The sequence below is a fragment of the Falco rusticolus genome, chromosome 3 (assembly GCF_015220075.1).
Source record: "Falco rusticolus isolate bFalRus1 chromosome 3, bFalRus1.pri, whole genome shotgun sequence".
NCBI lineage: Eukaryota > Metazoa > Chordata > Aves > Falconiformes > Falconidae > Falco > Falco rusticolus.
Window position 1 is genome coordinate 56138101 of NC_051189.1, and position 23405 is coordinate 56161505.

The following is a 23405-nucleotide window of genomic DNA, read 5'->3' on the forward strand; positions in this document are numbered from 1 at the left end:
CGTCCCGCGAAGGTCACCTCGACCCGCCGCGCTGAGGGGAGGCAGCCGGCGCCCTTCTGGCCCGGGGAGCGGCGGCACCTGAAATGGCTGAGCGGGGGCCAGGGCGCTGCGCCCCTCTCGTCCTCACACCGCCCGGTCCTTGCTCTGGAGCTGCCGCGCCGGGTCCCGGCTGGCCGGAACCCCTCGCCCCCGCGCAGGCCCGTCTCCGCGGCCGGGCCGGGCCGCACCGCGCAGCGCCCGCCGGGGCGGGTGAGCGCCCGCCGAACCGCTGAGGCGTCTCCTCCGCTGGGGCCCGTCGCTGCCCCCGGGGCCGGCCGGGCTGAGGCAGCGCCCGTCTGGCCGTGACCGGCCTGAGCGGGGAAGGGGCTGCGGCCTCGGGCCTCCCCGAAATGCAGTGGTGCCGGGGGGAGAGCTTCGCTGGGGCGACGGATTGGCAAGGGAGCTCAGGAGCCCTCCCTCCACAAGAAAATCCCGACCAATTTGGTTTACTGACAGGGCAGGTGATAAAGTGGTTTGCTGCCCTTGTGTCTGCCTTTGGTACCTTTGTAGATACCTTTGGAGCCACTGTTGCAGTGCTTTGGGAGCCAGGACGCTCTCGCATTGCCTTCTCATGGGAAGGGGTTTCGCAGATGAATTAGGCATTCACAGATTACAGGGATACAGTGAGCCTGATCTGATCTAAAGTGGCCCCCTGGTGAGAGTGCCTCATTGAATGCTTAATCAGCTGAAAATACGCATATCAAAAGAATTATGACTGTTGAAGAGGTGTGTTGCTACAGTCCTTCCCAGAACTGGTTAGAGCATAGCCTTCCCCTTCGTTGAGAAGAGGGTACTTATTTTGGTCAGAGGAGAAAAGTGGGGGGAGGACATGCTGCTGCTGCTGTGTGCTTGGACCGGTTTTCTTCAAAGCCTCTATTATTGTCCTATTAATGCTTGCATGTTGGAGACTCAGTGTAAAAGACAGGTTTAAGAAATGTGGTTGCTAAAGCCTGAGCATGTTTGGTATACAGGGATTTCCATATTAATTAGTATACAAACTTAACTTGTAAGAAAAATCTCTGTAAGCAGAGGATTATTAGAGATGAGTAATCAATGCAGTTGTATACTGTAGTGTGAGATGGGGGGTGTCCTACCAGGTTAACATAGGTACTGCAGGTGCACAGTCAAAGTACATGGATTAAGCGTCATTTCTATGTGGTGCAAGAAAATTAATTCAGTAAAATCTTGCCTACTGTGAGGCAGTGTGGTTTTGATTTGTCAGTGAAAGACACAATACCAGTAAAAGCAGAGCTAGAACAGCATGTGATTAAAAATAGGTAAGGAATCTGTTATAGTTAGTGGGTTTCACTTTTCAGTTGGGCATTTTGGTGTTTCATTTGGGTTTTGTTTACTTATCTCTTTACCATAAAGGAAAAAGTGTTGCAAATGATTATACAAAAGAGATCAGTTTACTGGGAGAGGATTTAAACAAGGTTTAATTTCTTTCTTTATTGGTTGGTTGGTTTGTTTTATATGAATGCCCATGCCTGACTTCAGTCTTTCTTCCTAGAAACCCCAGTTGGTGGCCAGCAACGACCGTTTCTGCCGCTTTCTCGAGGAGTATTGCCCTGTTGTGACAGAAACTTACTATCCCACTATTTGGTGCTGGGAAGGTCGAGTGCAGACGCTCCTGCGTCCCTTTATCACCTCTAGACCTCAAGTACAGTACAGGAAGTAAGTGCCTGCCTTTTGGAAAGTGATTGATTTGGTAGCCAGCAGTTACCTTACTCTGCTGTGTCACAGCTACCCTCATTGCTCAAGCTTGTTCCTACGTTTTTGCTTTATGCCACGTTTTTGCTTTATGCCACGTTTTTGCTTTATGCCACGTTTTTGCTTTATGCCACGTTTTTGCTTTATGCCACGTTTTTGCTTTATGCCACGTTTTTGCTTTATGCCACGTTTTTGCTTTATGCCACGTTTTTGCTTTATGCCACGTTTTTGCTTTATGCCACGTTTTTGCTTTATGCCACGTTTTTGCTTTATGCCACGTTTTTGCTTTATGCCACGTTTTTGCTTTATGCCACGTTTTTGCTTTATGCCACGTTTTTGCTTTATGCCACGTTTTTGCTTTATGCCCACCTTTACAACTCCATTGTAAACTTGGAACCATCTCTGTCCTGGATAGAGTATATAGTAGGTTTAAAAGGTCAGGGTTCCCAAATGGCTCTATTTTAGCTCGGAGAGTTTTGCAGTACTGAAACATTGGTGACGGTATAGGAAAACTGATGTGGGTATATATTCAAAGGATCACACAATGGTTGAGGTAGGAGAAGACCTTTAGAGGTCACCTTGTGCAACCCCGCTGCTAGCAGGGCCACCCAGAGCCAGTTGCCCTGAATTGTGTCCAGACAGCTTTGGAATATCTCTAGGGATGGTTACTACACAAAATCCCTGGGCAACCTGTGCCGGTGTTCAGTCACAGTCACAGTGAAAAAATTGTTTCCTGATGTTCAGAGGGAACCTCCTGTGTTTCAGATTGTGCCCATTGCCTCTTGTCCTGTCAGTGGGCACCACTGATAAGAGCCTGGCGCCATCCTCTTTGCACCTTCCCTTCAGGTATTGAAACCCATTGATAAGATCCCCTGAGCCTTTTCTTCTCCAAGCTGAGCAGTCCCAGCTCTCTCAGCCTTTCCTCATAGGAGAGATGCTCCAGTCCATTCATCATCTTTGTGAACCTTTGCTGGACTCTTTCCAGTATGTCCATGTCTCTCTTGTACTGGGGAGCTCAGAACTGGACCCGGTAGTCCAGGTGTGGCCTGGCCTCACCAGTGCTGAACAGAGAGGAAGGTTCACCTCCCTCAACTTGTTGGCAACACTCCTCCTAAATGCAGCCCAGGAGACTGTTGGCCTTCTTTCCTGTGAGGGTGCATTGCTGGCTCATGTTCAGCGTGGTGTCCACCAAGAATCCCCGCATCCTTTTCTGCCAAGCTGCTTTCCAGACAGCCGATCCCCAGCCTGTACTGGCGCATGGGGTCGTTCCTTCCGAGGTACAGGAGTTTGCACTTCCCCTCATTGAACTTTAAGAAGTTCCTGTCAGCCCATTTCTCCAGCCTGTTGAGGTCCCCCTGGATCAGTCACTGGGTGTATCAAATATTCTGGTGTTTGAATGCCATCGTTTTGCAAAGGTCATGCAATCACTCTATCTGTCCAGCGAACCAACCTTAATCATAGCATGGCCATGTTCAGTCTTGTTTTGAATATATAAAACTTCTGGGATTTTCAGAGTAACTTTCACCAGTGGGGTTTATGTTGTGTTCTTCGATGCCTAAGTTCTAAGAGGGAAAAAACCCTTACATTTATTGTTTGTCCTCAGCTGATCTCTCTCACACAGAAATGAGGCTTATTCTGGCAAATGAGGCATTTGGCACAAGACCTAAGGAGAAGTACTTTTATGCGCCGGAACCTGGATGCAGCACAAGTTGTTTCAGCTCTGTTTGCATGGTAGAATAGATTTAGCATTTAGCAGCTTCCCTTAGTTTTAGTAACTAGGAAACATTCCAGTGGTATGGCCATGTTCACTTTTTCTAGCCCTTCTTGTATACTCTCTTATTTCAAGGTTTGTGAGGGAAGAACATAGTTCCATGGGGCAATGCTTATTTTGTACCATTTGAGATTGTGTTGGCAGTACACACCAGCATTGCATCTACTTCCCATTACTGAAAAAGGGCAAAGCTGAGCTAGTAAGTCCAACAAGGCTGATGAGCTTTAAAATCTGGAGTAGGTGCTATCAAGACTTTAAAATGAAAAATTAAATGCAAGGTCGGCTTACGTTCTGGTAATTTCTATACCAACTCTCTCATACAATGTCCTCATTGCTGGGCAGAGGGAAGATGTTGTATGTTTCTAAAAAAATAATGAAACTTTCTTGTCATTGTTTAATGCATGCTTAGCTTCTTGGGATATTAGAATATTTGTTGCATTCTTAAGATACATGGTTTAAGAGTGCATTCTAGCAAAGTTTGTGGAGATACAGGGTGAAAGATACAGTAGTGTGTCTGTCTTCTGCATGTTTAAAACATAACAAAGTGCTATTCATTATATATGCTGTTTCTTTGGATAAAGAGAAAAAAATGTGCTAAATTTTTAACACATTTGCCCGCGTGCTATCAAAAGATTCTTGAATAATCCAAAGGAAATCTGTGATACACAAGCCTACATAAAATAGAAGGCAATGCCAAAAATCACATTAGTTAAAGCTTCCAGTACATCAGCAGCACTTCATCAAAGGCCAGCTCTTAGTTTACTGTGAACAGGAGTTACTCCACAAATTGACTGTGCTAACTCATGTCAGCTGTAGGCATGACTCTTTCTGAATGGCAAACATGCAAAAATGCGTAGTTAGGTGGCACTTTGAGTATTAAAACTTAATTAAAAATGCGGAATTCATACCTTGTAATTTGTACACTGTAAGCACTCTCAATAGTCTGCATGTATTTTTCAATCTAATCAGTGTTGTCTTGAAATGTGCCTTTCAGTGAGCTCATTAAAACAGCAGATGGAGGACAGATTTCGTTGGATTGGTTTGATAATAATGACAGCTTATATTATCCGGATGCCAGCACAAGACCCACTGTCCTGTTACTGCCTGGCCTGACAGGAACAAGCAAGGAATCCTACATTCTTCATATGATCCATCAAAGTGAAACGCTGGGATATAGGTGCTGTTGCATTTCATTGCTAGTATTTTTTTTCTAATATGAACAGCTATTAGTGTATATATATGTATAAGGTGCCTTCCCAAGGCAAATGAAATCTAAAGACATTAGTTTACATAAGGAAGTATTATTAGTAGTAATAATAATAATAGTAGTAGAATTATGTAACAGGCAGTACATTCAGAAGGGCTGTTTTTGTATCTACAGATGTGCCCCAGAGATTGCAGTGAAAGTAAGTTAAGACTGCATAGGCCTTTCCTGCTGCTGCTTCAGTTATAATACCAGTATTTGTGTTACCTTTACACTTTCTAGAGAAGGGGGTTGTATTCAGCTCCAAGAAGACTTGTGTGGATGGGTTGCTGGCAGTCAGCCTCGAAGGAGGTCAGCTTCTGAATGCCAAAATTGCTTGATTCAGCAACCTCAAGTCATGAGTTCAGAAAGGAGAGCTAGACTACTCTTACTGATGGTGGTTAAGAGGTTTGTCACCTCTTAATTTTCACTGCTTAATTTAGTTTTATTATTAAAGCTTCTGGTCCGAGTTGAGTAAATAAGTGGATTACTTGATGGGTAGATTCCTTTATGTAATCATTTTGCAGCTGCTGTACTTTAAAATAAGTTGTCATTGTGCCAGGATCTGTATTTAGAATATTACAATTTGTCTTTGCAGATTGGCTTCTGGTACTGACTATAATAAGTTTTCAAATGTGTATACATGAGCTTTTATCTACATGTCTGGCTATCTTTTCTCTGTTCGGAGGTTTGGATAACTGCTTTACTAAATTGTGAAAGTAAAGTAGCACTTTAACTGTTCAAAGTACTTTTTAAATCACTTTAAAACTTTTAAAAAAGTAAAAAATATCAGAGGAAGAAATCAACAACTTCTTACTATTAATTTTTTGAGTATTCTTGAAATACCTGTGTTTGATCACCTAAGAAATGAAGGTATAGCATTAAAAAGGAGACCTTTACATCAGATTTCAACAGAATGCTATAATTTTGGTTTTAAATAGCAACATTTGAGAAAATACTGAAGTAAGTAATTTTTCATGCCTTTGGCTCATCTAAAATACATATATATTATTTAACAAAATTTTTACACTGAGATGGTAGAAGAGTAATAGAAAAGTAAGATTCATTAAGAAAACATAGTTCCTTAAATCATGGTAATACTGCTAGAAAATTCAGAGTCCCACCAGCATACAGAGAACAGAAACTTCTGCTATACCAGACAAAAAAAATCCCATCCCCAAGAACCTATGACTTAGATGCAGCTGTCATAGTTTTTATTTGGCTCATTTCTTGCTATTTAATACAATTATGTAGCTTTAGAGGATGTCTGCACATGGATCTCTGATGTCCTCTTTCAGAGCACTGCTTCAGGCTCAGCACTGCACTAGCAGAGCTTATGGCTCGTATTTGGCCAGCTCAGGGTGCAGGCAGAACAAGATGCGTGTACCATCTTCAGGTAAACCCTGGGGCTCTCATCCTGCGATCTGACCTCGACCAACAAATCGCAGAGCTCATATAGAGTCCCACTGACTTCAGTGAACTCCATTTTGGTATAAAGGTTGTTTCACACAGGTCAGACTTTAGGATCCATAGGACAGTAAATATTTATGTACTGAACTTATTCATAGAACTGGCTTATTTTATATATTTTCATTTTTTCTGTGTGTTTAAGTTATCTTTTTCAATGGAATGAACAATGTGTATAATTTAATTTATTGTCTCAATTTTTAGATGTGTGGTTTTTAACAATCGGGGAATTGCTGGTGAGGATCTTTTGGTAAGGATGACTTCTAAGATAAACATTTCTCACTTAGAAGCAGTATATATGGAATCATTTGTGTCTATTTGTATGCCTGGATTTAAATGAGAGACACTCACAGCATAGGTTGAAAATGCAGAGAAGAGAATCTAGTCATCTGGTAGATCAATCATGTGCCAATATTAGTCTTCTATTTTAAAACTCAAATGACGTCAACTGGTCAACACAGTTTTTGTGAACATTTCATTTTAGAAAATAATTTGAATTATTAATATCTGTAACATTAAAATGAACAATCCCTACACTTTTCTTTCAAAAAAACCCCTACACTATCTAAAATGCACAGATCCGAGAAACTGTTCAATCAATTTAATTTTCTCCCATTGTTTTAACATACAAATCCAAATATAAGCAATCATAATTACTTTACCAGTTGCCAATATGAGTTTAAAGTAGATTTTGATATGGTTAAAAAGTTGTGCCATAAAAATTGATCCGTATTATATTATACTGAATTAATGAACCAGATTTATATAGATAGCAATATCCTAAAATTTAAATGTGTTCTTGTATTTTCTCAGCAATTATGACATTTTTTGTCTTTGGGACAGACATATCATGCTTGCTTAGAAATAACTGGCAGATCCACAGATGACAAGTTCTTGAAGCTTAACGTTTTCTGCAGCTAGGGACAAGGCATGATGAAATACTGCTGAATAAGCTTTGTGTCCTCGTATGCGTTTTGTTGACGGTTCTGCAGCTGGAATGAATGTGCATAATACTCAGTATTGTTTTGCACTTTTTAATCCCCTGGCTTCAAACTTTAAACAGCTCAGAATGTTACCCCATAATCAGATAAAGCATTTCAATGCAAATATTGCCATGTTAAGAGTAGTTTTCTGCATACTTTTGGAGATGGATCTACAAAGCAGTTTTGTGACGCACAAAGTCCTTATTGGTGAATTTCTGAATCATTAAGAGAAAAGATCTCTTGTTTGGATGTATTGTGTGTATTATACTGTAATCAGATTTACATCTTTAAGCTTTCTAAGATCTTACTGTGAAGCAAAACAGCTGAAATTATCACATTTTCTACAGAGGGGTTTCTACATTTTAATATAAAATCCCTAGTTAGTGAGTTTAAAGCGTAGTTGAGCACCACAGTAGAAAGTAGCATGCAAGTAGTTCTTTGGTAGTCTTTTTAAAGATAGATTCAGATTTACACCAAATAATAGCTATTTAAAGACTCAGTTTTAAAAGGATATTCTCATTGGTTATTGAAAGTTACTGTGAATGATTGTTAGGAAATAGTCAAATATTAGACTGACCACAGCCAATGTGAGCTAAGACAGTGTTTTAAAGTATCTTCATACAAGTAGATAGAGAGACATTAAAGAGTCAGGAATTAACTAAAATTATAATGGAGGTTATCTCTCTAGTTTTATAACCTTTTAATCAAATACACTTTCACTTAGAATACATTAGACCCTAGTTACCAAAAATAATTTATTTTTCCATGTAAACTCAACAATTTAATTAAAATAAAACACATTCACACTGTTTATAATTAACAGGGTGTAAAACAGTGAAGAGTGATTTTGTGTGGATGAGAACTGGAAATGCAACATAAATGGAAATCAAAAACATCTTCAGCTTTAATTATCAAGATTTAGCTTTTTGTTCCTTTTTCTTATCTTTGACTTCAACATTTAAATATTCTTGTTAAATATGTTTTAAGTAGTTAGTTTCATCTAATTAAACCTGTTAAAATTGCCCACAAATAGCCAGACTATTTAACAGAAAGCAATTTAAAAAGAAACCGTAAAATACATTATTGCTTCAGGCAGCAAATAAGTCAAATTAACTCATAATTAAGTTTTTACATATTTATTTTTAATGTTTATACTGAATTTGGGCAGGCCAGCCACTACCTATAGTTAAGTCAAGGTCACTAACACGTTAGTTGCAACTCCACAATTAAAAGTTCTTTTTTGCTGTAGAAAAAATCTAGAGAACACCTAGAAAAAAATTCTTATTTTGCTGTGATTCTTATTGTACCTGAAAGGACTTACCTCCCTTAAACTGCTCCAGATAGTCCCCCAGATTGTGGCCTGTAGCAGTTGTCTGTGCAGGTGAGGCTCAAAAGCTGTGCTTGTCCTTCAAAAGCAAGGAGGGGGCTTACCCAAATCTCAGTGATGCCAGTGGAAGTCATTCCAAGTCTCAGTTCAAGATTTGAAGAGACACTGGTGATAGACACAGAAGGCATAATACATGTATTTCATTGCTTTAGTTAACACAGTATTTTAGTAAATTAGGTAAATGGCCCTGGTGAATTTATTAATCTATTTATTTGCTTTGTACTGTGTGTAGAATCTAAAGATTGGCTTCTTTTCAAATGCTAGCTGAAACTTGAAATCTAATATTTTATTCTATATTTGAATGTGGGCGAAGATAGTAAAATTATCATTGTAACTTTATTTTCTGTAAATTGCAGCCTTTATGATATGTTTCCATTTCCTCAGGGTATTTTAAAAATATTGGTGCCTATCTAGTTCTGATGTAGTTTTGTCTAGTTTAGCTCATTGCTCTGTGTTCAGATTTTGTCTAATGACCTGGAGGTCGCAGATACTGAGATATTTGTCACCTGTTTTGTTTTGTAATGATATCAAGTATAACTCCTTCCTCCACCTCCTTGCGAAATGCTCTGGGTTTGTATTTGCCATTATGCACAGCCTCACAACAAATGCTAAGTTTATCTTTTTATATAAATGATCCTCTGTTCAGTTTGCTTTGTCTTGGAAGGATAATACAAAAGCTTATGATAGCATTTTTTTCCCTCTGAATCCTTACAGACACCAAGGACTTACTGTGCAGCTAACACAGAGGATTTAGAGGCTGTTATTTATCATGTACACAGCTTGTACCCCTCAGCTCCGTTCATGGCAGCCGGTGTTTCTATGGGAGGGTAAGGTATTGTGTAACACAAGTCTCAGCTTAACTATGAGTGTAAAATAAGACTGTTATAGCCTGATTGTAAATTATTACTCTGCAATTCTTGCATTACTTACTGAACTACAGCTGACTTGGGTCTGTCTCCAACAGTCAATATTCAGAAGACTTTTAGAAACTTTGTATCTTTAAGGCTTTTAGCTCTGTGTCATGGAAGGTCAAAAGTGGCCAACATTCAAAAGTTGAGGAGGGTGGAGAAAGACTGAAAACACCAACAGACTGATTGACAGCCAGACAAGTAGGCAATACAATCGTTGGAACCTATGGAGGCTGTCTTTGGAACAGAGGAATAAAAAATAGGAACTGGAGCTAACATACCACGTTTCTTAGCAACCTCTGGAAATGACAAGGTTTATCTTCACTGTGTTTGGGTTCTGCAGTGTGTGGGTAGGTTAAGCTGGAAGAGATGTGGGTATCTGTCTGGCTCGGAAGCAAGAAGTAGTATTGTTGTTGAAACCAGTATGGGCTGATACAGCATGTGTTGTTAAGACTCGCTGAATCCTGGCTTCTCTCCAGAAAGCACAGCTAGAACAGACAATGATAGCACAGTTTCTTAGAAAAATCACTGCTAGAAGCTAGAAGAAATGTTCAGACAGCCTCTTTAATTAAAGTCATAGGAGAGAAGAACTTCCATTAGAAATACTGCAGACACAGTGGTAATTTCCTGAGACTTCCCTTCTTTCTGATAAGTTTTATGGAGGGTGGGCAGATATAGCTTTGTATATTGACATTAATCTACTATCACCTTGTAGGAGCTTTGAGGTAAATACAAGTTTGGTCAAGCAATGTAGTTATTGATAATCAAATAAGTGACTTGGAAACCTTTTAAATCAGGCCAATCTTTTTCCATTTGTGTTGCTGGGATTTTGCCATTGTCTTCAGTATGAAGACATATGAGTCTCTCCAGTATGTCAGTGTCTGTCTTTCATGGAAGCTCAAATGGGGCACAGTACTCCAGATGCAATCTCATAAGTGCCAAATACAGGGACATAATCTTTTCTCTAGACTTGCTTGTTTTGCTCTTACTGACAAAGCACAGTATGTTGTTAGTCATCTTCATCGCATCAAGAGTGCATTGCTGAGTCATATTCTGTTTGCCCAGCTTGTTTTCAGCTGCTCTCTATCCAGTCATTAATCTGTCCTTGGTGCAGGACTTTGCTTTTGCCTTTGTTGAACTTCATAAGGTATCTGCCAGCCCATTTCTCCGGCCCGTTGAGGTCCCTCAAGAATGGCAGACATGCCTTCCAGTTCACCAACCACTCCCCACAATCTGACCTGCAAGCTTACTAAGGGTGTGTTCCATTTCATCATCCAGTTAATGAAGACATTACACAGTATTGGCCCCTGAGGAACACTACTAATATCTCATCCAGCCACTCCAGTTGGACTTCAAATTCCTGATCACAGCTCTCTGAGCCTAGTGGTTTAGTCAGTTTTCTTTGCACATTGCAGGTCACCTATTCAAACCATGTCCCTCCAGTTTGGCTACATGGAGACCAAGAAAGACCATCAAAAGCCTTGCTGGAGTCAAAATAAGCAACATCCACTCCTTTCCTCTAATCAGCGAAGGCAGTCAGCTCATCATAGAAGACAATCAGGTTGCTCAGGCATGCTTTGTCCTCGGCAAATCCATGCTGGCTGTTATCGGTCACTTTCTTTAACTTTACATGCTTGGAAATGGTTTCCAGAGGATATTTCCAAAGTGCTGAGGTTAGGCTGACTGGCCTGTATTTCTTCCTCCTTGCCATTCCTGTAGATGGGTGCCTTTTTTTGCAGGCATCAGGAATATTCCACAGCTGCTGCAACCTTTCAAAAGTAATAGAGAGCAGTCTCATAATGACATCGGCTGCCTCCCTTTGGAGCTTTGGTGCACCTCACCTGGTCCCATTGACGTGTCTATGCCCAGTTTCCATAACTGGGCCCTAATTTGATCTTCCTCTGCCATGAGTAATACTTCATTCTCCCACACTCTGCCACTAGGCAAAGGGACCTAGTAGGCCTGAGGGCAGGCATCAACAGTAAAGACAGGGAAGAGAGGTAGCCTCTGCTTTTTACAAATCTTTTTTTCACTGGGTTCCCTGCTCTGTTGAGTAGTGGTCCCAGGAGGGATTAAAGACTGGTCAGCCTAACTTCAGTTCTTTGAGAAGATCCTCTGGAAGTCATTCCAAGCGTATGAAGGATAAGAAGGTGACTGGATTCATCAAGGACAAAGCATGCCCAAGTGATCTGATGATGACTATCTTCACTGATGAGGGGAAGGGAGTGGATGTTTTTTCTGAGCCTTTTTTTTGTACCAATGCACTGAGAGAAGCCTTTCTTGTTGTAGAAGCCTTTTTCCTGTTGTCCTGCATAGTTCTGTCCCTTGCTAGTTCTAGCTCCAGCTGAACTGCAGTATTCCTAACTGTATCCCTGCATGCTTGGACAATGACTATTTCTCCCAGGCAGCCCACCCCTCTTCCACCTTCAGGATACTTCCTTCTTGAACTCAAGTTAGGATTTTTTTTGTTCCTCCATGTGGTCTTCTGCCACTGTTGCTCAGCTTCTTTCCTATCACAATGTACCACACTTGTGCTTTATGTTCAGTTATCCTTAAGGTCAAACAGTTTCCCAGACCCCTTTGCCCATCAGGACCATCTTATCATGGGATCCTGCCAACCAGATCCCTGACTAAATTAAAGGCAGCTCTCTCCAGTACTGTAATTTTGCTGCTTACCTTCCCCACTCACTTTTGATCTTAAAAATCCATCATCAAATAATCTCAGCAGCCAAGACTGTTCTGCACCTTCCCATACCTGATGGGTTCTTCCTTACATGTGTGTAGCAGATCCACAGAATATTTTCCCTATTTGGGTCATTGATTGCATATCAAAAGATTGTCCTCAGTACTCCCTAGAAATCTGGTCTGCTTGTGCCTTGCTGTGGCAGGTGGTGTTGGGATAGTTACAGTTCCCTGTGCTCAGTGATTATGAAGCTTCTTTTAGCTGTCCAAAGACTTGGATTCTCTATTTCCTCCTCTTGATCAGGATGTTTATAGCAGACACCTAGTATGATACCCCCTTTGTCAGCCTCCTATCTGATTTCGATGTATTAGCTCTGAATTGGCTTACAACCTGTCCCAGGGAAAAGTTCTGTGCATGTAAATGGATTCTTTGTCTGAAGTGCAAACCCTCCTCCTTGCCTTCAAGGCCTTCATGAAGAGTCTGTTTGCATCCATCATACATAGTCTTGTCTGCCTGCGAGTCCTCCATGTCTCTGTGATAAAATAAACTTGTTCTGTGGCTATGCACAGATTTCTATTCCTATTTTTCCTATGCTGTGTGTTCATGCATGTGCTGGTATGTGAGATGGTCTGCAGTCATGCTGCTTTCTCAGGGAAGTGCGAGACCCTCCCTGATACAGGCTGCCTGGGGAAGTGTTTGAGTCACCATCCCTGGAGGTATTTAACGACTTGTAGATGTGGCATTAGGGAGATGGTTTAGGGGTGGACTTGGTAGTGTTAGATTTACAGTTGGACTCAATGATCTTAAAGGTCTTTCTCAACCTAAATGATTCTATGATTATGCTTCATCAGGGCATGCCAGGCCTTTTCTTCTCTTCAGGCTTTGTTGTCCATCTCTTGACAAACCTCGTTTAAAACTCTTCTTCACAAGGTTAGCAAGTCTGTTGGTTCTTATCTCATTTGGCACACTATCTCTCTGTAGCTCAGACTTGAATGCGAAACGTGAAATAACATGCTCTATTGCAAAAACAGGTTTAATTGGAAATGGTGAAAGCCGAAGAAGCGACTGCAGTAGAGGCTTGTTTCAATGATGAGATGCAGATTTAAAGAACAGTAGTTCTTCATGGGTAGGGTCATGTGTGGTGCACAATTACACTAGAACTAAGAGGGCCAGGGTGTGGTAGATGAAGAACCAGCTTTTCAGGGCTGAAGGTGCAGTGGAAGCTAGCTGCTCTGTGGCTGGTACAAAAGACCAGCTCAATTCTTGGTGTCATTTCTGTCCTTGGCTTAAACTAGTTATGGTATACTAAATAGTGGTGAAGTCTGTTGGTGTGGGACATGGGATCTGTGTTGTGTCCTGGCTATCTTGCCACCACCACTGGGCGATTTTAGGCAAGATGTTCCACCATCCTCCTCCAATGTTTTTGAAGTCCTGAATCACAAAGAGAAAGCATATGTTTACTTGTACAGATAACTGGAAGAATCTCTCATCATCCACATGGGACTGTTTCCATGCTTCAGAATTGATTGGAGCACTTGCATGTTTAAAATTAAGCAGGAGCAGAGATCTCACCAGGGGTGTATTGTGAAAATCATCCACTTGTCTTGATCTTAGAATAGTTTCTATTATCTATCCCTTTTCAAAAATTTCTGAATAGCCAGTTAATCTATATAGGACATATTTGCCTAATTAAGAAATATAAACATTCACTTCACAAAGATGTAAATGTAAATGAAAGCCTACTTGTTCTACTGATCTTCAGTATGTATTATTTCGGAAGGGACTTTGTTTTTCAGCATAAAGATTCCTGAACCTTCTCTCTATCACATATGTTCTGTGAATTCCCTTAGAATTGGCTTCTACTACTACCGCAACTTTGTTTTTATTGGTTAATGGTTCAGTGTTTTCACTGTATAGACTGGCAACTCACAGGTTCCTCCTCTTCTGTGGGTGAGAGGGAACACATGCTGCCTAACTCCTACATGTGCCACAGGTGACTCCTCACTGGGTTCAACAGTGTAAGCTGATGGCAGGAGCCCATTCCCAAGTGCTGTTAGCTGTTCTTTTCTTGCTGGTTCCCACCAACTGGCAAGTCTTCGGTAATACCAAAGACTAGTTTCCCTTTTGTACTCTATGATCTGGTAGGTAATGCACAGGGATAGAGTCTCTGTGATGGCAGGCTGGTTCGTGATGTTTTTGCTAAAGGTTGGTGTCTCCTGAAGTATGGTAGATGAAGCCAAGGTGCAGAGTAGTGGTGGCCTAGGGAGCTATATTAAGTTGTAGAACCTGTAATGCTTTGAGTGAAAGGCTTGGTATTAAAGTGGTCATTGCAAATTTGGGGCCACAGGCAGTAAAGTAAAACTTAACAGCTTTTCTGTTAGTATTTTTCTTTTACTCTTTCTGCTATTTTCATTTTTCTAGATTTGAAGGGTCAGGTACTGGGGAACTCTCCCCTCTCCCCCAGGTTGCAGCTGGTCAGAAAGGCAAGAGTGAAGCTGTTTATTTGGCTCATAATTTTGTGTCACTAGTTTTATTTGTTACCCAACATTTCATTCTTTACATGGTTTGTGTTAAAGAACAGCTGTGTTCTCTCATATATGTGAGGTGGGGTAAAATGTATTACCTTCAAATCAAAAGACAGCTTCGTAGTGAGGCAGGCGTGCCAGGGGCAGCTTGTATTTGTCAGGCACACTGATAGATTTATCAGATCAGGAAGACCAAGAGCTTGTAAAATGGTAAAATTTACTAACAACTTGGGAATACCTGTTCCATGAGTAAGATACATTTATTTGACCTTTTCCTCCCTTTTAGTGATATAAATAAGACTAGTACATCTCTATTTATTTCTAAATGCACTCCTACTCACATCCTACACAGCGCACTCAGTTCCTCCCTGACAGTAGAGAGAGAAAGTACACTTCATGAGCCATATGTTGATTACATTGACTACCTTTTAGAAGTATTGGGCACAGCTGTAGGGCTGATACAAGAAACTATTGAAAAACAGTCAAAAAGGTGGCTGATTGTTATATTTGCTTTAAATTGAAGAAAACAATTTGATAGTATATATGTTTCTGTTTTTCATTTCTGTTTGTAGCATGCTTCTTTTAAATTACCTGGGCAAAACTGGCAGAGACACTCCTTTAATGGCAGCTGCAATTTTCTCTGCGGGTTGGAATGTTTTTGAATCTGTAGAATCTCTGGAGAAGCCACTAAACTGGCTTCTTTTCAACTATTACTTGACTACTTGTCTACAATCCTCTATCAGCAGGTGAGTTGCCTTCTGAACTATTTAGCAAGGTGAAAGGATGTTAGCATGAGATCTACAGCAGGTATAATATTGGCAAGATTAATGCTGTAACAACACTTTACGTAGCTGTTCTGTGTGCATTTTCTGTAAGTTTTGAAATCAAAAGAGTCTTTGCAAGAAACACTGTCATCAATGTGACTAAATTTCTCGGCTCCTCAAGGCTCTTGGCACAAGACAAACTCTTGTGTGTTTATGGATTAAGCAAATGGATTTTTAATTTTTTTAGACATGCACATATTGACTTTGAGTATATATGTGTATATACTAATTCTTCTAAGTTGGCATTGACTGCAAAAACATGGAAAGTACTAGTTCATCCTTTGCTTTATAAAATTATTTTTTGTATTCCCAAATATTTAGTTCTCTTATCTTTGGAATCTTTCTCCTGGCTTATCCAGATTTTTACTATGTTGCTGGATGTGCCTGCATATGAATGAACAAGTCTTCTGTTATTGGATTCCAGACAGATTTTTAACGTGACAGAAAATTAAAAACAAGCATGTTCTTGTTAGAGAATTATTTTTATAAATGTATCTGTAAAGCAGAGAACTTCTGCATCTGTTTATATAACAAAAAGCAAGCTCTTCCATTTTTTTCTCTTTCTTTTTAGGCATCGACAAATGTTGGAAAAATTATTTGATATGGATCTGGTGATGAAGGTATGTGGGAATGTTATTTCTGCTTTAGCTGGGTGCTGTTTTCCAAATGCTGACAGTTTCCCTATTTGAATTCTGTACTTCAGGCTAGAACTGTTAGAGAATTTGATAAGCAGTTCACTTCAGTCATGTTTGGCTACCGTACAATTGATGATTACTATGAAGATGCTAGCCCGTGTCGCAAGCTGAAGTCAGTAGGCATTCCAGTGTTATGCCTAAATTCTGTGGACGATGTTTTCTCACCAGGTCATGGTAAGTTTAGGCTTTGAAAAATATATCTATCTGTCTATGCAATCATTAAGACAAACTACATAGGTCTGAGAATGAGCTCAGACCTGTGTGTGGAGGTGTTATGTTACTTGTACATAGGTTCAAAACCTCCAGGAATGGTTCAGTCTTGCAATTTACTTACAGTGTAAAAGACACGTATAAAACAGCCGATGATGCGGAGACCTGATTAGTAGAGAATGCAGAAGCACATAGGGTGGCAATTAGCTATAGTAGAGTCTTTACAGTCAAAAGAAAGAAATATGCATATTTAGGGTGTGAATTATCTCATGGTAAGGAAGATACCAGATGTATTGCCCTCTCAGAAGCATCCATTTCTATTCACCAAGTACAAAGAGAGCCTATAATGAAGAACTTGGATTCAGATGTCTGGATTGTAGACATTCAGGGTTCAATGAAAGTGAAAACAAGTATTTTTTTATTGCCATTCTTCAGTCCCTACAAAGAATGTCTGGGAGTTGCTTGTGTTTCAGATGACCTGAAATCCTCAGCTGTTGATCTCAGTGCCACCTTCAGTGTCTGAAAATTAAGTAAGAAAAATTAAGTAAGAAAAAATGTAAGTTAGCATGTAAGCCAAAATCTAGGGTAAAGGAAGAGCGAGAGTGAAGGTGAGCTGCTGGAAGGAGGCACGTTGGAATCAGTAAGAATCTAACTAGAAGATGAAGCAGCAATGTCAGCTAGTGACAGATAAGGGAAAATGGAGTTTTCAGCCTTTCGCCCTATTTTCTGCCAAATGTGATCATTATGAACATTTTGCTTTTGCTATGAAGTTCAAAACCTGTTGCTGACTGTCTTAAAAAGATATGCTTGTTCCTGCGGTCTGTGTATTGGTTAGTGTCTGAGAAGAGAGGGAGAACAAAAGATAATGTAGAGGAAAACCACTGTGATGAACAGCTGGTTGAGGGGACAGTCTTCACAGTGAACACTTGACATCTTTAAATGTGAAGTTTATACACTCGATTTATTTCAATGAAGTTTTCTTCTGCCACAGCAAGTCAAGTGAGATTCTTGTAGAATGAGTCATGAAACCAAAGCGAGTAGGCAAACAGATTAGAACAACAAACAGAAGAATGGAGGAATTGGAAGAGACTCTGTTTGTGTAGTTTTATCAGTGTGCAGATGTACAACACATACAGAAACATGCACACACTTACATTACTGTTTATAGTTTGAAGACCTGTTAGAGACAAATGTGACATGAAGAAAAAAGGGCTGCTCCAGTCAAGTGCACTAGAGACAGTCTGATTTCTTCTCTTGAACGAAAAGTATCCATGCTATGCATGAACAATATAAAGAGGTGACAGCCACCTAATGTGAGGGGAAAAAACGGTGACTCTGGATAAGCCAAACACTGGTAAAAATTGGTTACACTGGCCAAAACAGAGGCTTAAAAAATTATAAGATCTGGGCAAGCATAGCAAGATTCTTCCAGAATACTGCATGCATCTTTAATAATTTGTGGTTCAGGGACTTTCTGAGACAGAGGTAGTCCCCCTTTGTATTTACTAGCTTCTGTGGGATTTCCCCCCGCCCCTCTCCCCCTTGAAATTGGCTAGTTGCTGGTTTTGTTATAAGCATATAATGTTCTGGAGATGAGACTGGATGGGGCTGTGATCCGAAAATCTGTGTCCAAATATAAAATTTGGCTAGTGATTCTGAAGATAAATTTTTATGGGTCTTATGACCCTGGGGATGACTTTCCCCATAGTACTGCAAGGCGAGTGATCTGTTGTGCCATGTTTCTGCCATTAAGTATCTTAGAGAGGGAACAATGGCTTCACCTCTATGTTTAGATCTAGCTCAGTTTGCGGTTTCTGTTCTAAAGTGAAGTGGTAATTGTGGCAGGAGTAAGCTAGCTAATTAGTGCAAGTAACAACAGCAGTGAAAGGGGCAGTGTCCCTCTCTCCCTGGAGGATTTGTTAACCTTTTCCAGCCTATTATCACTAGGACTGGGACCTTTGTTAGTTAGATTAAAGCTAGTGCAGATACTCCATTCCCTTGTCTCTTCATTTTAGAATATAACCTCCAGCTATCAAGAGCTAAGCATTCACCTTGACCCCATGAAATTCAATCTGAACACAAGAAGACACTTTTTTTACTGTGAGAGTGGTCCAACACTGGCATAGAGGTTGTGGGGTTTCCATCTATGGAGATACTCCAGACCTGACTGGACGCTGTCCTGCGCAACCTGCTCTAGGTAACCCTGCTTAAGCAGTGGGTTTGGACTAGATGATCTCAAAAGCTTTCTTACAGCCTCAACAGTTCTGCGATAGTGTACTTTGGCTAGCCAAAAGATTGAGTCCCCTGGAGTACAGCTGTATCAGATCTCTCCTCCCTCAAAGCTGTTCCTTTTAAAAGAGACACAACTCTTGGTGAGCAGTGGATTATAGGGATGATCTTTTGTGTAAGACTGAGTATCAAACGTGTTGTTGAATGCCTTAGAAGTCTTGCAGTCTGGAGGGAGGTGAGGCATTTCTGAAATAAGAAGTGTTAAGAGTCTGTTTTAATGACTGTCCATCCTCTCCTGAACTCTGACCTTAACCAGCCTTTCTCCATGAAAATGTTTGGGTGGTTAGGCATTCATTTCTTCCTTGTTCACAGAGTTAATGCTGTCGGCTGTAAATAGTCATCCTTGTGGTGCCAAGTTTACCTTAGAAAGGGCCACCAGGAAAGTGTTGATTACAGTTAATAGCATGACTCTGTTACGTGTGTCTACCCTTGGCTCCTTTTTCATTTGTGCTATGCACCCTCAGTGTGAAACGTGCTGGCAGGAGACACAGGGCACCCTGATTAGCAGCTTAGAAATTATGGCTGCTGCCATCAGTTACTGGAGTTCATTCATCTCGACACTTTTGCAGGCTGTTTGACGTTAGCAAACATAAAAGACTGGTGTTACTCTGGGAGGTGACTTTATTCTGGCAACTGGCTTGTTTTTTCTGACTTAAAAGTGTGCGGACACATGTAAACCTGTGGCAACCACAGGCAGTTTCCGTTTACAACTGTATAAAGGATTCAAAGCCACAAAATTTCTTCTTATTGAGACCCCAGCCTTCTATTGACTTTGGGGACTGGTTATTTCATGCCTCATTCCTCCCAGGAATGCCTACCAGCTTTTAGGCTACCTTCCACCTCTGTTGTAGATAGCTGTAGTTTCCAACAGCTGGGAAGCAGGCCTAGCAAACTCATTAGGGAGAAAGCTGTGCCAGAATTCTGTTCCATGTAAATATCCTTTATAAAGCCAGCCACATCTAACCTGCTCTAACAAAGCTTGGGGGATACAAACCCAAGTCTGCTTTGTCACTACACAATATGGACCTAAAAAGAGACTTCCCTTAAAAAGTGCAGATGGGTGCCTTTTACTCTGCTGCCTCTTACTACCTGATCATTTCTTCTCATGTAGCTTTTTAGTAAACTTTGTACTTCCCAGCAAGTATTTTTGAATATGTTGTGAAAACGTGCCCTTTGGTCTCAATTCAGTATTAGGAAGAAACAATTCATTTGCAGCCCTTCCTTAATGTTGCTGTTTAAAGTTCATGGAGCTTGGCAGCCAATGTATCTGTAGTTTAACTCAGGAATGCAGTTCTCACATTGCGTAATGCTAACAAATGCTTTCTTCATTGCATGACACTTCTCTCACCATAACTACTTTAAATAAACCATTGCTTCAGGAAAGTCAAGCCCCGTTATTTTCTGTGAAAAATAAATCAAGATGGAGTGATAGCATTCATTATCAGTGTCACGTTTAACTTTTCATCTGAAGTGGCATTTTTTTCCTTAGAGACTTTAAGCTGCGTATTAGGCATCTGACTTAAATTTCATTTTACTAATGCTTAGCTAATTGCCACTGGTGAGCGTTGTGCCCGAGCTGAAAGCCTGTACTTGATGCAAAGTACCATGCCAGCTCCCTCCCGATCCACTGTGCCAAGTAAGTGCACGTCTGAGGCTCAGTTACACTTTTTCTTGAACTCTCTGAAGCTTTTCTGTCCCTCTAAATCAAACTTGGAGTAAATGCTCTTAGGTGTTATTTTGCATTCTATTATGTAAACAGCACAGTTGAGTGAAGTTGTCTGGAGAGACCAAATGGCCAGGGAATGGCCAGACATATAACAATTAGGGAAAGAGTTTAAGGAACCAGGAGAAGTCAACCAAACAATGGAACAGCAGGTCTGGTAGTAGTGACTTATTTAAGTCAGTGCTACTTCACATGTATGTTCTTCTACTGTTCTTTTTTTAAAAATACTTTCCGCAAAGAATGTACAACAAATTGATTTTGAATGAGGTAATTGTGCACATGTATATTTACACTGTGGTTCTGCAATCCCAAGTAACAGGTCTGTGCCTGCTGGATCAAACAGCAGAACAGATTTTGGTTAGTAGAAAGAGAAGTACAAGGACACCTGTGTACAAAAATGAACAGTAGTATCTTTTAACATGCCATCCTGTATCCTAGGGTGCATCACATCCAGTGCTGCATTTGTCTGCCCTTTACTTTGCAGAGTATGTTCTGTTGCATTGTGGTTTTATTTGTGAATGGCTAACAGTCCCTAGAAACAGCCCTGAGAGAAGTACCACACCACTCCAAGCATAATTTGCATTTTGGCTCTGGAGACCAACACAACATATTCAATTCTCTCCTGAGAAGCTGCAGAGCAAGAAACTCTGCTGGGGAGGGGTCATATGAATGGTGACCTGACTGTATCAAGACTGACTGTGCCAAGGGCAGGCTCTCCTGTTCACCACAGGGGAGGGAAGAGCAGAGAGGGAACAGCCGGTCAGGCTTGGCACCTACTAAAAATCCTCACTGCATATGGAAGCAAATGACTGCATATTCAGCAGTGCTACAGCTTGTGATAACAGTGATAATCTGTGGCAGGATTCTGCTGTAAACACATGCTAATTAGAAGAGAGAGAACTTCAGTACGGGAAGATGACATTCGTAAAGACCTGTGTGTGGCTCACACCTTGACCAGGCACAGAAGATAACCAGCATCCTAGCAGGGGTAGCCTTCTAGGAGAGAGCTGCTTTAGCTGTTTGGAGGCAGGCATAGTATTGCCAGTCAGTTTGGGAATGAATAACCACCAGCAAACTGATTTGGGAGCTATCGTTATTCTTGGCAACCTCTGAATGACAGGTATGCAGAGGTCACAGTGAGCTTTGCCTGTAAGGCCTTCCTCAGCTGGGTTGGCACAGTAGAGGAGACATTTATTGTCATCTCCCTTCCACACACCCAGCAAAGAAGTTTCTTATCAGGAAAGGCTATTTCTCTTTAAGCTTTGACACTAGTCTGACAAAGTGAATGACCTTTGGTTTTGCACAATCTTAGCTAGTGAAAAGGTGTGTTCAGGCCAGTACACAGCCGATCCTGAACCCATTAGGATGGATGGAGTTCTCATGTTCTCTCTGGTTCTTGGAGATCAACTCTGCCTCCCCTCATGCACTCCTCCCCATACCCTTGTGTATAAGCCTGTTCATTAAGTCTCCTCAGTGACCAGGAAGACAGCTGCAGAATGGCTGTGGAAAGCACGATTCATTGCCTGAAGCAGTAATGGGGGCCTTGGGCTTGAGTCAGATCCCCACTTCCCTGTCGGGATACTGTTTAACATGGCCCACATGCTACTAGAGGGAAGATGAGCAGATCGCTTGGTACAGATAAGTGGGCAAATTCCCATGCAGTTGGCAGAAGCTGACATGAATCGTAGCCACTGTGTTTATACATGGCGATGTGTTCATCCACAGAATCCAAGGGAGCCAGATCAGAGATTGCTGGGCAGATTAACTCAGGCAAAACTCCAGATGAGTGCTTGCTTAGACTGGAATCTGAAAGTTATGCATGTGTTGGATTGCAAGAAATAACACATTGTTTTCTGCATCTCTTGTTTTCAGCCTGTGCTATTCCCCAATCCAGGCTGTCAGGCTCTAGGTTTTTATTTCATTGACTTTTCTTTTTAGTCTTGCCTCAGTAATTGCTTTAAAAAGCCCAGTTGCTGTATAGTATTTTCAATTTTCAGCTGAACAAAGGAAAAGTCAATGATTTCTTGTAGAAACAGAGAGAAGCACAGTTTCTTCTACTTATTAAAGAATCAGTATCACCTACTAAATGCTGAAATCTATAAACTACTTAGATGCGTGCAATTTTGAAAGGAGGGAAAGAGTGGAAGAAATTAATAGCGCTGAGTAGCAAAGAATCTCATGTACTCTGCAAGAGAATGCCCGTTGCTCTCCAGAGCTCAGTCTGTGCTCCGTTCAGGGCACAGTCAAGTACCTCATGTTATGGGCAGGAACCTCATAACACAACATTCATAAAAGCCACTAACCCCACTATGGATATGGTTGGTTTAGCATCCAGGCTGTGGCCCTGGAGTTGAACAGAGCATGTCGTTCCAGACACTGCTAGTAAGGACCTCTGAGGTGCAGATTGCTCCCCTGACTTGGCAGGTCCAGTGCTTCTGCCCTGATCTATTTTAAGTTGTGCATCTGTTCACTACAGTCGTTGTGTTCAAGATCTCTTGTGACTCGCTCTGGCTGGGTGTCTGTCTTTGGCTAAGGAATGGATGCCATGTTGTTACTCTAGCTGCTGAAAACTAAGGCAAATCGGCATCTGAAGCACACAGCAGTAAGTCTGCCAGCATCCAAATGAAAGTAAGGAACTTGCCTATAAAGAAGGTAGTGATATGCAGGGATAGTGACTCTTCAAGGAAAATGGCCTTTGAGATAGCAGATGTATAAAGGAAAGCAGATGCCTAGAAATAGGAGTGGGTGGAGGGTGTCTCTGAGGGAAGTTCTATGAGAAAAGGATGTGGACAACTGATGCCCCCCAAAAGTGAACCTGATTAAAAATCTCTGTTCAAAAATACCTTAAAATACATGAGGCAGCAATAGAAATGCTGCGAATAACTCGCTGCTTTGTGTTGTAGTGCCAAGGTACTTGTCCTTTAGTAGTGTATGACTTAAAATCAGAT

General features: G+C 41.1%; 1 protein-coding gene across 1 annotated transcript in view; it reads left to right on the forward strand.

The window, feature by feature from the left end:
• The window catches only part of ABHD3 (abhydrolase domain containing 3, phospholipase), a 30798-nt gene that overhangs the window by 4761 nt on the left and 2632 nt on the right, over positions 1-23405 (forward strand). The window contains exons 2-8 of the mRNA XM_037380421.1: positions 1550-1713; positions 4515-4697; positions 6435-6480; positions 9315-9427; positions 15289-15462; positions 16112-16160; positions 16244-16409. Of these exons, the coding sequence (XP_037236318.1) occupies positions 1550-1713; positions 4515-4697; positions 6435-6480; positions 9315-9427; positions 15289-15462; positions 16112-16160; positions 16244-16409 (895 nt within the window). The remainder of the gene's footprint in view (positions 1-1549; positions 1714-4514; positions 4698-6434; positions 6481-9314; positions 9428-15288; positions 15463-16111; positions 16161-16243; positions 16410-23405) is intronic.